The 14,986-nt window shown below is 38.6% G+C and overlaps 2 protein-coding genes across 5 annotated transcripts in view; one reads left to right on the plus strand and one right to left on the minus strand.

Moving 5' to 3' along the window:
• ANGPT2 (angiopoietin 2) overlaps window positions 1-13,506 on the plus strand; it is a 49,030-nt gene extending 35,524 nt beyond the window's left edge. For both annotated transcript variants that reach the window (XM_064145844.1, XM_064145845.1), the window contains 4 exons: window positions 7,371-7,472; window positions 7,960-8,126; window positions 11,435-11,565; window positions 12,825-13,506. In XM_064145844.1, the coding sequence (XP_064001914.1) occupies window positions 7,371-7,472; window positions 7,960-8,126; window positions 11,435-11,565; window positions 12,825-12,985 (561 nt within the window). In that variant the 3' untranslated portion in view covers window positions 12,986-13,506. The remainder of the gene's footprint in view (window positions 1-7,370; window positions 7,473-7,959; window positions 8,127-11,434; window positions 11,566-12,824) is intronic.
• The window catches only part of MCPH1 (microcephalin 1), a 128,861-nt gene that overhangs the window by 71,449 nt on the left and 42,426 nt on the right, over window positions 1-14,986 (minus strand). The gene's annotated exons all lie outside the window — the stretch shown is intronic.

The raw sequence follows: 14,986 nt of genomic DNA on the forward strand, positions 1-14,986 counted from the left end.
CCACTTCAGGAAGAAGGGGACAGATTCTTTTTAAGAAAGTTAAAAAGATACTGAAGGTTTTGCTTACTGTGTGACATGAAAAACAAAGAGAGTAAAAGATCTTAACCTGATGCAGATTGTTTGATACAAATACACATACACAAGGAGTTGTCAAGGGAAGTGAAGGTTTAGGGATAACCAACACACGACACCATTTTCAGCTGTTTATGATGTGTGTAGCCCCTCAGACCAGGAAACAGAATGACCTTTTTTATTTGCCAAAAGTGCTGCACTGCTGTTTGTGTTTTCATCTTTTCCTCTTGTAACACCTTCTGACCTCCTAACAGGCTTATAAACAACTTCTGTGTAATCCGTAACCGATCTCACTTCACTAATTTGTCTCCCATCATAATCCAAAGCTAAAGAGCTGAGAGGAAAACAATTATTTCATTCCATTAATATTTTCAAACTTTCAAGCTTTCCTGTTCTGCACCAGGACAAAAGCTAAGTCTTTTTAAAAACACTGAGGGGGAAAAAAAAACACCAAAAGGCTGCTGACACACGAGAAACGGCAGAGGCAAAACCATGAGAGTCAACAGCTTCATGTTTACAGCAGTCACCTGAACAGCGGCACAGAATCAAGTTTGGAGGCTTGGATCCGGGGGTGATCCCCAGGGATCAGTACTGAATCCAGTTTTATTCAATAGCGATGACCTGGATGAGTGCATTGAGTGTACTCTCAGCAAGTTCGTTGACAATATAAAACTGGGGGGGCATGGCTGACACCCATCAGGCTGTGCAGCCATCCAGTGGGATCTGGACAGGCTGGAGAGCTGGATGAAGGCTAACCACATGAAGTTCAGTAAGGACAAGTGCAAGGTCCTGCATCTGGGCAGGAATAACAGCAGGCACCAGTACAGATTGGGGGCTGTCCTGCTGGAAAGCAGCTCTGTGGAGAAAGACCTTGGAAACCTGGTAGACAGGAGGTTTTGCACTGGACAGCAATGTGCCCTTGTGGCCAAGACAGCCAATGGTATCCTGAGGTGCATCAAGAAGTGTATCCAGCAGGTCTAGGGAGGTTCTTCTCCCCCTCTACTCTGTCCTAGTGAGACCAGATCTGGAATACTGTCTAATTTTGGGCTTCCCAGTTTAAGAGAGACAGGGACCTGCTGGAAAGAGTCCATCTGAGAGCCACAAGGGTGAGTGGAGAACTTGAGCATCTCCCCTATGGAGAGAAAACGAGAAACCTGGGACTGTTTAGTCTGGAGAAGACTGAGAGGAAATCTCACCAAGGCTCATAAATATGGGAGGGGTGGGTGTCGAGTGGATGGAATCAATCTCTTTTTGGAGGTGCGCAGCAATAAGACAAGGAGCAACAGCTACAAACTGGAACATAAGAACTTTCACCTCAACATGAGGAGAAAGTTCTTTAGAGTGAGGGTGACAGAGCACTGGAGCAGGCTGCATAGAGAGGTTGTGGAGTCTCCTGTGGCGACTTTGAAAACCTGCCTGGATGCATTCCTGTGTGGACTATCCTAGGTGATCCTGCTTTGGCAGGGGGAGTTGGACTCAAATGATCTCTGGAGGTTCCTTCCAACCTGTGATTCTGTGATTAACGTCCTGTTCTCAGCCAGACAGAACAGCTGAGTCTGAATGACCCTCTTACATAAGCTCCACCATTTCCACAACTATTACCTCAAATCTTAAAGCAGTGTCTGAAACAGCAGCTAAGCTCTTCCCCATTTCGGCTGCTGACGATCTGAATTTTTGCCCCAGAACCATCCCACATTCCAAGCCAAGGCCTTTTTAACCAAATATTATTGCACAAAGTGATGTGGGCAGGTTTGAATTCACCAACAAAACAGTTGGTAAATTCTTCTAAAAGGCAATGACATGGACAAGTAGCCAGCCATGCCAAGAGGAGCCCATGCCATAGATCTCATGTCTAAAGTATACATACACAAATTGTTTCCAACTCCAAGCACTCAAAAAGAAGATGTATGCAGCTTCTCTGAAGAGACCAGATGAGGAGTTTTGGTGTGAATTTAAGTCTAGAAACCACGTGTAGAGCTGTTTTTCCCAGAACAAGGAAACAAAGAACACAATTCTTATCTAGTCAGATCTCTAGGAGCTAGAGATAACAGAATAGTATTGAGACATCAGCCAAAAGTGATGCGTGGGGACACTGCACAGATCACCAACACTTGATTTGGCATAAAAACTGTAGTAGATCCTCATCCTGATAACTCAGCCAGAGCCTTAGCATTCAAAATGTAGGTCTGAAAACACATCCCAAATATCCTAATGTACAGGAAAAAAAAGAAGATAAACTTGCTCTGAAAGTCAACTTCACAGACAGTGATGATGTCAAATTGCTCACAGCTTACATGTGAGGCTGATCATCTTTGGGAAGGGGACTGCTTCTGGTTACATGTATTTTGTAGTGCTTTCAAAAATGCAGCACTGAGAGTTAGCTGAAGGTGAAAAACTGAAAGAGTGCTACAGCTGCTAGAACTGTAAGTATTGAAGCAGTTCATAAGATAAATCAAATCTTCCCCCTGCCAATTTGTTGTAATTTGAGAGACTAATCTCTTTATTCTTTTTGGCATCTGGCTGAAGACTCCTGCTGCCTGCCTAATCTTGGTATCTATTTTTACTAGTTTTATGATACACTGCATTTCTTCCTTTGGAACATAAAACCTAGGTTAGGCTGAAAGGTCAGAAGAGTTCTGTTTTAGCAGTGAGTGCTAGAGCAAGCCTTATATCCATATCATTGTACTGCAGAATGAAAACCTTTTAAGAAGATGAAGGCCAAATCAATGTTTCCTCTCCTCTCATCTTTCACATACATCATGAAGAAATTGTTCCCTCTGAGACTAACACAGCAATTGATTGAGTTTGTTTTAAATTGAAAAAAGACCCTTTCCTTAACTTTAATTTTACTGAACAGCCTATTTCCATCCTTATTACTTATGAATATACATAATTCACTTAAGCATTTTTAGTAAAAAGCAATAAAAAAATGATCACTTTGATTCCTTTCTGTTATCTTTACTGCCATTTTTCTTCACTGACTTGATCTTTTTCCCCAAACAAAAAACAAGCTCCCAGTTTTACAGTACTTTCATCTTAGTTAGTCAGAGAATTGTTTCTAGGGAAGTCATCTGGAAAGCAAAGGTATGATTTCATCAGGAAAGCTGCACAGATGAGGGCTTGAAAGACAAGAGTTGTGGACTGCCAGACAAGCCTGAAAGCTAAATATGTCACTGCTTACTTAATAGATGATACAAATAATTCCCACTTTTTAACTAGTTCAAGGGAGCAAGTGTGCCATCATGGAGTACAGCAGTTACAAATCATACACTGAAATCTCAAACAGCAGTAATACTCTCATCTTTTAAAACAGTTATGATGACACTAGGAGATAACACAACCAGTACATTCTATGGAATCACAGAATCAGTCAGGGTTGGAAGGGACCACAAGGGTCATTTAGTTCCAACCCCCCTGCCAGAGGCAGAGACACCTTACCCTAGATCAGTCTGGCCACAACCTCATCCAGCCTGGCCTTAAACACTTCCAGGGATGAGGCCTCAACCACCTCCCTGAGCAACCCATTCCAGGCTCTCACCACTCTAATGGTGAAGAACTTCCTCCTCATGTCCAGTCTGAACCTACTCACCTCTATCTTTGCTCCATTCCTCCTAGTCCTGTCATTACCTGAATCTCCAATTCTATTGCAATTGCAGGTGGAGAAGGGCCTTGTATTTTTAAGGTAGAGTCCCTTCAATGATGCTCATTCCCCTACATTGTAAAATGAAACTCTACCAGAGTAGAAATGGCTCTTCTGCAGCATTTCCAGCAATTAACAAGCTTAGTAAACTTGGCTCATTATATTCAAATCAAAACATCCTCTTTACAAACATTACTCTCCACAAAACATTTGTATAATTTTCAAGACTCCACATCTGATACCATTTTTGCAAAGCTAACTGTTACTCTTTTTTCCAGACTCCAAATCTGATACCATTCTTGCAAAGCTAACTGTTATTCTCATTGCCTGCACCACACTTTTCACCCAAGAAAGAAGAGACTTTCCTTTTCCAAGGCCATAAAACTGTCACTTACATGACACTTCTTTTATGTGCAGAAATTTTACTCCCAAATTTACATAACTTTACAATATTGCTACTAGTATGAAAAATCCATACGAGATTTGTATGGGCTTCTCCAAGTTCATAATATTTAAGTTCTTACTAAATTGCTTCCCCCTGTGGGAGCAAATTTGCAGTATGCTAGCACTAATCCCAGAGTCCATAGTGTCTGTAAAAGCTGGTTCTCTTACTATTTACATACAAAATGGATACTGGCTGTAACAGGAATATTTAGTGGAAAATATTCACAGTCATTCACTGTTTGAGTCTCTTATTAGAACTAAATAAAGTGCTATTTACAGCACTGATACCTTCAAAGTAATTATTCCATCTGAGTCGTAATTTAGGTTGGCATCAATGAAATGGTAACGTTCAAAACCATCAATTCACCTCCATGGCTCCATGTTTAGCCTGCAGAAGAGGAGGCTCAGGGGGGACCTCATTGCTGTCTACAACTACCTGAAGGGAGGTTGTAGCCAGGTGGGGGTTGGTCTCTTCTGCCAGGCAACCAGCAACAGAAGAAGGGGACACAGTCTCAAGTTGTGCCAGGGGAAGTCTAGGCTGGATGTTAGGAGGAAGTTGTTGGCAGAGAGAGTGATTGGCATTGGAATGGGCTGCCCAGGGAGGTGGTGGAGGCACCGTGCCTGGAGGTGTTCAAGCAAAGCCTGGCTGAGGCACTTAGTGCCATGGTCTGGTTGACTGGCTAGGGCTGGGTGCTAGGTTGGCCTGGCTGATCTTGGAGGTCTCTTCCAACCTGCTTGATTCTATGATTCTGTGATCAGACTGGTCAAGTGGCCCATGTAAATTAACAGGCAGCCTCACTCCATAAGCAGTTAAAAACTACATGGTTCAGAGAAGTATAAACTAGTTCTATTCTGAATCTGGCTCCTATACTGTCCTTTCAGTGGTGTGAAGCTTTGAAGTCAAAGAATGATGTCTGAATACTGTCAAATCAGCATTTTAACTTTCAGTGATGCTTAATGAAGTATGTGCCTGTGCTTTAGCCTATTACTATCATCACCCTTCATAGCCTCCTATGGAAACTAATTTTCACATATATATCGCACATCCTACAAGTGAGTTTCCTAAGACAGTTTGTGTCTTTTAGAACACCTTATCTTCAGCTTTTCCTTTTCAAGGCACTTTTAATTGAATTTAATTTATATGCTATGACCAGATCTTTACTGGTCATTAAATACAGAAGGTAGTAAAGCAAACAGAAGAACAGGCTTTCAGGTGCAAGGACTTGCATACATCAGCACAAATTAAAGTTGCTGCTTTCAATTAAATTCTACTCACATGGCATAATTTAAGAAGTAATCCCTAATCCAACTTTCCCACCCCCTCCTTTTTTTTTTAAGTAGAAATCTTCACTTGAACATCTCACAGTTCTCTGATGTTGAAACAAAGAGTTTAGATACAACCTTAAAATATAGTGTCTGCCTTGGATTTCCAATGTTGTGCATGTTGAAACGTTACTGTGGTTAATATTTGCAGCTCTTAGGGTGTGTTTTATTGTCAAAAGTCTGATGCCTTTGAAAAGTGTAAATGCCCCTGTCTGCCCTGAAAATACCCAGTTTGATTTATGAAAGTGTGTATGTAACACATGTACACTACATATACACAGAACTACATGTATATTCTAAAAGAGCCAATATTAAGGAGCATATTTTAGCTCTTAAGATGACAGAAAACACTGTCAGAGTGCAGAAGGAAACTCTGGCTTTTCCAGGATGTCTAACAGTTCAGAGAACTCGAATCTGTTAATACTGACAAGACAATCTCCATAGCAGAAGATGAAAAAAACCCATACATATAGAGTGGCATCCAGGCATGATTTGGGACATTTAAAGGCACATTGTGACAAGCAGCAGTTATTAAGTTAGGTAAGAAGGAAAACCAGTGAGAGATTCTTTTAAATAAATGAAACATCCAAACGAAACACTCAAGTGCATGTGTTTGGTTTGCTTTGTTTTGAATTAGTCTGTACAGATGAAATATCCTATCTAAATGTGAGAAGCTATATTTTGTCTCCACTGCTGTAACTGGGAAGATGCAACTTCACTTACTTGATGAAAGATTAAGAATGCAGCTAAGTTAATAGAAAACCTCTTCAAAGATATGAAATAATTCCAAAGAAGATTTAGAGCTTCAAGGTGTTGGTGTATATATAAAGTGTTAAAAAGAGGAAAAAAAGCCTTTCCAATGAGAGAAACTAGAGCTTTGTGAACTCTCCAGATAGGAATACTTGTGCAATTGTCAAATGTTAGGGCTGGGCTGGTCATTAAATGAATGACAGATGCTCTCTGTTAACCCCTCTTCCTTCCCAAAGAGGAAGAGAAAGGGAATAAGGGAGAGACTTACAGATTGGAAAACTAAACAGCTTTAATGAAAATAATAACACTAAAAGGAAATATATACCAAATATATACAAACTCAATATCTAACCCAGCCCTGATGGTGGCAGTTACATCACCATCACCACCAATGCTGTGGGCAGGCACTAGGCAAGTCCCTGAATGGACTCAGTGGCAGACAGAAACCAGATTCAGGAGCTGGATTCCGAAACTGGACCCAGGAATGCATGGATTGGGATTGAAAGCAGAAGGTTTTTGATGTCTCAGTTTTACACTGAATATGATGCATACAGAATACCTCGTTGGTCAGTTTAGGGTCACCTGTCCTGTCTGCAGCACCCCACAGGTGCCACCTCTTTAACATGTACACCCCAACACAGAACAGAAGTGGAAATAAAAACAGATTTCAGTTTGTTCACTGCCTGCATTTAACAGTGTCTGTCCTCTGACAAGCCATGCATTCGAATGAATCTCTCACAGAGAAGATGGAGAAGCAAAAGCATCTTTTAGGAGAAATATTTCCTCAGGAAACTAAAACCCCAAAATAAGTCAGTGCAAGAAGGAGGTACATAATCAGAAGCTACATTCATTTTTTGCTTCTTTTAACACCAGCTATCAGATCTCTTCAAGGTGTCATTTGCATTCTGTTAAGTGTGGTATATGCACTAAGGAATGACACTCAGTTAGGGACTACCACAAGTGATTTGTATGAAAGCTAGGAAAAACACGTTTTGCATTTGCATACTTGTGACGGTTTGGCTTCAAGCTAGCACAATACTTTAAAGCTTGCCACTACAGAGAACTGTGCAAAGCAGCTGGTTTGTACTTTTGTTTTTCCATGACTGCATGCACTTATGTTCTTACATGCTTACTCTGGCAGGCCTACTGTGACATGGAAACTGGTGGAGGAGGTTGGACAGTTATTCAGAGACGTGAAGATGGCAGTGTGGACTTTCACCGGACATGGAAAGAGTACAAGATGGTAACTAATGTTTTCTGAAGCCTTAACAGTAGTTATTACCATCTGAAATCTACTACAGTTAAGTTATACTAATAGCACCCTTCAAATGTATGCAGGTTTTAGAAGGCTGTGTTCAAATGATAATTTAGAAATATCAGAGCAGTATTAGTTTGCCTAAGGAGACTTGCAAGTGTAATGTTTGTTTTTAAAGAGAAACCTCACTTTTAATTAACCAACTGCTCCATACGTCCACATTTTTTTGTGTTATCTGTATTTGGTGTTGCAACAGCAGAAACTGCTTCACATCTACCAAGCAGTATTAATTCACTGTTTCAGATGCTTGAGTTTGCCTTTGCTAAAACTAACTTTTTGTAGTATTACAGATCTATAACCTTCACAGAAACAGTACAATTCTTAACAGACTTAAAAACTGATAAAGTGATCGCTTCAAACTCAAAAAAAAAAATCAAGAAAACAAAACTACTAAAATATACAACTTGAATTACAGGGATTTGGTGACCCTGCTGGGGAGTACTGGCTGGGAAATGAGTTTGTTTCTCAACTGACTAATCAGAAGCGTTACGTTCTTAAAATACACCTGAAAGACTGGGAAGGAAATGAGGCATATTCACTGTATGATCACTTCTCTCTGGCAACTGAAGAACTAAAATACAGGTAAGTAGAAGTACCAAATACAAATTAATAAAAGATCTGGTAATAAAAATTCTAAACTATGTAGATGTATGACCATATTTCACACAAATTACTTTTTTTTTTCAGTTGGCTCAGAAAATGTTTGCTCCTTTTTTCTACCTTTTGCTTAAACCAATTTTTTTTTTGGTTGCAATGGAGAGAATGTGTATTTTACTAATGTGCATCAGGTGAGTGTAGCACACAGATGCAGAAAGATGAAGAGATGGTATGGTGTAAGGTAGGATACATGTGCCAGTATAGCAGGTAGCAGTGTACAGTCTTCAGGGCAACAGAAAACTGTCTGTGGTTGCTATCAAGTCGCATACAGAATCACATACAGAACTTCAGAGGTTAGAAGGGATCTCCAGAGATCATTGAGTTAACCCCCCTACCAAAGCACATTCCCCTAGGGTAGTTTGCACAGGAATGCATTCAGGCAGGTTTTAAACGCCTCCAACAAAGTGACTCCACAACCTCTCTGAGCAGCCTGTTCCAATGCTCTGTTACCCTCACTGTGAAGAAGTTTCTTCTCATGTTGAGGTGAAACTTTCTATGTTCCAGTTTGTAGCCTTTGCACACCAGCAAAAAGAGATATGCCCCATCTACTTGACACCCACCCCTCAGATACTTGCATACATTGATCAGATCTCCTCTCAGTTTTCTCTTCTCCAGACTAAACAGCCCCAGGTTTCTCAGTCTCTAAGTCCTGATTCTTCAACAGTCAATTTCTGGAGGGAGATGACTAAGATGAATAATACTGCAAGGAGATTTTCCACTTAAGTCAGTGGCTATTAGGAGCTGTTCTTTTGTCATGAAGAGCACACTGGAGTAATGCTGCCTTCCCCTTCTGGCACCCATTGGCTTGGATTCTCAAAGAACAACTCTCCTACCTCTGAAAATGAAGCTAGTAACAAACATCCAGTCTCATGCTCCAAACTTGTCAGTTTAAACATTGGATTTTAAGGGACCTACTACTTAGGCTCCTATCAATCTGTAAAATGTAAAGCTTCACAATTTCTTCTTATGCATTTAGTTAAATTAGGGAATAATTCATATTTGTAATAAATAATTTATATCTAAATAATTATGATAGTACTATACATTTAAAATAGGATAGTAGTAGACATTTTTGAGCCATGGGCTACAGCTGAAATACATGGGCAGTTCACACTTCATTCTCTAGGCTGTCTGTAAATGCAGTAGATATTGTTTGATTGGTTACAGAAGAAACGAGACACTACAGATGCTTTCTTACTACATGGCCCATGAAATGCTCCTTTGTAAGTCTCAGATCCATGTAGCTTCAGGTGAATGAGCAGAAAAATTGTCCCTATTTAGACCAATTTCTCCAAATTTTCTAGCTGTTGTTAACATTGACTCTGACATCCGAGAGAACTGATGTGGTTATTTCAAGTCCTATATGCAGAGCAATCCAAAGCTATCAGCATCTCACCCTCACCCAAAATGCTAGATCTTAATGCTTTAGTAGTATACAGTTGTCTGAACTCCAAAGCAAATATTTTTTCATCTGGAAACAGTCAGAATCTACAGCAGAGATTTTTTTTTTCAAGTCATGCTTTAAAACAGTTATAAAGGCAACCTTTGCAATAGAGGTCAATGCCCTTGTCCATTTAAAGTATTAAAACAAATACTAGCTGAAAATTAAGGTTGTTTTGTGTAAGTAGATACTTTATTTTAATATGCAACCAAACATGGAATGCATCATAAAATGTGGTGGTTTAAAGAATATATTTAACATTATGAAAAAGAAAAAAATCTAAGTACCTGTTATAGGTTGGAGTGGATGATCTTGGAGGTCTCTTCCAACCTGGTTGATTCTATGATTCTATTCAGTTAAAGGCACCTTCCAGTACATTAGAAACATTACTGCATTCACAATGCTGGTAAGGTTGAGTTGACTATGAAACTGAACTTCCAGAGATTCATAGAAAATTGAGATCAGAATGGACTTGGAGTCAAACTTATCTCAGGGCTTTATTCTGTTGGGTCTTGGTGCAGTGCAAACTGCTTGTCTGTCCACATGGTCAAAAAAGGTTTTCTTGATACTCAGTCAGAACCTCTCCTTTCAGTTTATATTCACTGCCTCTCATCTGCTGTTAAACTAAGCCACTCTTCTAAAAATCAAGTAATGATAAAAAAATGAATGATACTCTGCTTACATTAGACTTCAGATGATATTTGAAAATCAAGTCTAGGCTCATACATTACACTTGGAACCTTGAATACTATTTACATGAGTAATTTGCTCATCCTGGAGGTGTTCAAGAAAAGCCTGGCTGAGGCACTTAGTGCCATGGTCTAGTTGACTGGCTAGGGCTGGGGGATAGGTTGGCCTGGATGATCTTGGAGGTCTCTTCCAACCTGGTTGATTCTATGATTCTATGAACTGGGGACAAGTTAATTCTCACAGAACTAAATTTCCTCCTTAGATATACTATCTCTGAAAAGGATAAGCTATTTGATATAGAAATGCAGTAATGAAAAAGAGATACTATGGGAGCAGAAGTTTCAAGTCCTTCTAGTTGGAGGTAACACAGTAATAACTGTGTAATTGCCTTCCCCATTTGATGCTCTCTGTCTCTCCACAGGGAGACTGCATCTACATCTGTGTAAGCAGATCCACACAGCAGCTGCCTCACTGAAAGTCTGCCTGGGCAGGGAATTGAAGCAAACTTAAACAGCCATCATTTATTTAATACTAATAAATACATGAAGGATATGTAAAGAAAGAGTAATTAGGAAAGTGGAAAGGGGAATATTTGGAAATATCAGTTACTGGTTAGCAAATAGTAGTCCAGGTAATGCTACTATCTCTCGTAGAAGCAAAGCTGTAATGGTCCATTGCTATGTTGTGCCAACAACACAACAGAAATAGAAAAATACTTGCTTTAAACTTTTGAACTTGATTTAAATAAAGTCACTGCATACAGAGTACTTAATGTATTAAGTGATGACCTGTATGAAAAATTCCCAGAGTAATTTTGTACCCACTTTCATTTTCTTCCAATCTGACATGAGCAAAACAAGCACCTCCACAAATGTGGAGGCTGTTCATTTTGTGGGGCCTGTTGATTACAGTATTATGCTGACCATTTCTGCTCCTATGAGAAAATTTTGCTTCAAAACAGCTCACAACAATGTACTGACCAGAAGAGAACTCAGCTATCTGAACAGGATATTTATTGCAAACTATTCCATCATTACTTTGCAGATCAACTACCATTAATTTCCACATCATAATTGTTTTTTTCCATTCCTCACTTCTACAGGATCTACCTTAAAGGACTTACTGGGACAGCAGGCAAAATAAGTAGCATAAGCCAACCAGGAAATGATTTTAGCACAAAGGATGCAGACAATGACAAATGTATTTGCAAATGTTCACAAATGCTAACAGGAGGTAGGAATGTTTTTTGTTTCTCTGTCTTCCTATTTTTATTGGCACTGAAACTGTCTACAAGATAAATAGAGATATTTTGACTTGGTAAATTTTGACTATTGAAGAAGCCCAACATTTCACAAATAGAAATACTGGCATAGTGACTTCAAATGAAATGTTTTATCATTTGACAAGGGCTAAAGTAAAACAAGAAAAGTTAAAACTGGAGGAAAAAGAAGTCTCGAAGTTGGGACACAGGAAAGTGTAATCATGGAACTAATTTCAGAGACAGCAGATTCTTGTTCCAAAAAGGTAACATTCAGTGATCAAATCACTTAATTACCACTCCCCACAACCTCTTCAAAGCCTGTTGTAGAGATTCACCAGTAAAATGGCTCCTGATTCTTTAGGCACAAACCCTTTCCTTGATCATCCAGAAGAGAAGAACCCCTCCCCAAGCTGCTGTATACTGTACATGCCACAGAAGAGCACACATATTTAATTCCTTATTTCAATGTAATTATGAAATAGCATTTTTCTAAATTATTGTTCACTAATTGTGGCAGTTCTAGATGGTATTTTTTTATTTGGAACCACAGAAGCCATTCTTATTTGTCAATCTAGAATTCCACATTCTGAAATGTAAACAAGTCCATTGTAAATTTGACTTCTCTTCCTGTTATCTCTTAATAAATGGTTCATTTCCCTATAGCACTACTTGCAAGACAAAAGACAACTTTGATTTATCCCAATGGATAATTGGAGTACTGCCCTGCAAAACAGAGCACATGCATTATCACCATCATAACAGAAGTATAAAAATATTTTCTTATTAGTAAAAATAAATTTTCCTTATGACCCACCAACAGGTCTCTTTTTTCCTTCTTACCCAGTTTCAGCACAGAGAACTGAAACAGATAGCTGAGTTAATCCTCTAAAGAGAAATAAGAAAGGAGTTCTAATCTCTGAACAGGAATTTACTGAAGAGCAGATAAAAAAAAGACTTGAACTACAGTGTTTGATATTGATAATAAGTCAACATTGACCCAACACCTCCCCTTCTCATTTTTAAACCAGAATGTACTACAGAAGCTCCAAGAATATGTAGTTAATACATAAATACATTTAGATTTCTGTGCTCGAGGCAACTATTTTATACTGACACTGCCAAATCATAAGAATGAAACCCCAGGGTTAGATTTCTCTCCTATTTCAAGAGAACAAAGTGTCCTTACACAAATCACTTCTGTTGATGTTTCTCTTTGTTTTCTGTCTTGCAGGATGGTGGTTTGATGCATGTGGTCCTTCTAACCTTAATGGAATGTATTATCCACTACGACAGAACAACAATAAGTTCAACGGTATCAAGTGGTACTATTGGAAAGGCTCGGGATACTCTCTCAAAGCCACAACTATGATGATTCGACCAGCAGATTTCTAAATGCTTTTGCATGATGTGAATTATGCATTGTATAATCTTCAAAGACTTCATTTGCTGAGTATATAAACACACATCTGCAACTTGTCTCATTTTCAAGCCCAGAAAACACGCGCTAGTGTTCTGAAGGGATCATGTTCAGTACAATCCTTAATTGCAATAACCTTGATCAGCTAAATCTCATATTACTCAACCACACACAAAGTCCAAAGCATCAACCTGATATAAAACAACTGAATAAAAAGAACATCCAAAGAACTGTTGCACAACTTAAGGACTGTGTTTTATTGTTCATTTATGTTATGTATTTGTTAGTAAATAACTGGAACTGTGAAAAATACCTGCAATAGTTTTAGAAATATGCATTTTGCCTCACTGGTGAACTTTCAACATTACTTCAGTATAAAACACTTAATTAGACCTAGAACTATTTATCTCTGTGTCATGTTTGCCTTTTATGTACATAAAATATTGTCTTGTAATTTGTTCAATACTGTAGTTAAAGAATACATGCTTTCTTCTCATATAGTCTCCTAAATAACTTCTTACACTTATTCAGGGATTTTTTTTTCCAATAGCCCATATAACATTATTTAAAAAGGAAAAACTGCATTTAGGTATTTTGCATTTACTCTTGGGAAATACTGTGCACAAAAAAACCCCACATAATCATCATCTTGTTCAGCTCATATTTACTACAGTCATTATCTTTAAGTTACACAAACCCACGCCAAGTACAATATAGTATGTATTTCTATTCTGATGAAGACTGCACTTTTGTTTCTTTACTTCTCACTTACCTGTGAAATAACTGATCAATATTTTATAACAGAGACAATAGCATTCACAGCAGATGTCTGGTTGTCTACAGGGTCTGTAAAACTAACTGAACTCAAACACATATGCATGTTCTTTGATGCAATTAAGTTCATGCTCATGACTCAGAATACAAATAACTAGATTTTGAAAACAGGTTAAAAATGAAATTTTGCAGTGGTCATATTCTGTTTACTATTTACACTAGTAATTTGCTCACAGAATTTGGAACTCACCTTAAGAAAAAAAACACAATAGTTAACTGTTTTGAAAATTATTTTTGATAACATTTGTAATGAGATTGACTTTTGAGCCCTAAATGAATACAAAATAATTAATCCTTAATATTAAAAAATAAGGAATATAAAATGGGTTAAAATAATTAAACTACCAAAGACAACTTTTATCATAAGAAGAGGACACAGTCTCAAGTTTTGCCGGGGGAAGTACAGGCTGTTAGGAGGAAGTTGTTGGCAGAGAGAGTGATTGGCATTGGAATGGGCTGCCCAGGGAGGTGGTGGGGTCACCGACCCTGGAGGTGTTCAAGCAAAGCCTGGCTGAGGCACTTAGTGCCATGGTCTAGTTGGCTGGCTAGGGCTGGGTGCTAGGTTGGATTGGATGATCTTGGAGGTCTCTTCCAACCTGGTTGATTCTATGATTCTATGATTTTTACTTACTTCATTCTAGGAATTCTCTTTAGGTAGGTCTTCAATCTATGTCAGAATACAACTAAATTAATGTAGTGGGTGATTTTTGCCTTTAAAAAAATACTGTATGCTTTAAAATTGTGTACACTGCAGTTCAGCCTGAGAACACATTTATTCACAAATCACACAAAATGTTGTGGAGGTTTTGTTTTCCCCCAGGTTAACTTCCAAGTTTTCATTCTCATGCTTAGTAAAATTTTAGTATCGGCAGAGAACTGACTCAGTTACAAGTCAAGAATGTCTCATAGAGTAAAACAAAATCCCAGATACAATGTTTCTGAAGGCTTACTTAATAAAAGGTGTTGTATCTTCAAAACAGTGCACAATTATGAGAAAAATGGAATAAAACTCTTCATTTTACACTGACACTCATTAAAGCTGCTCTCAGCATACCCCACCGCTCACACCTTTATCAGTGAAAATTCCTACCCTTTAGTAATCCAAAGGATAACAGAGAAAAAATACTTCTAATATCACTTCA

Source organism: Pogoniulus pusillus, chromosome 7 (assembly GCF_015220805.1).
Source record: "Pogoniulus pusillus isolate bPogPus1 chromosome 7, bPogPus1.pri, whole genome shotgun sequence".
In the NCBI taxonomy this organism is placed as follows: Eukaryota; Metazoa; Chordata; class Aves; order Piciformes; family Lybiidae; genus Pogoniulus; species Pogoniulus pusillus.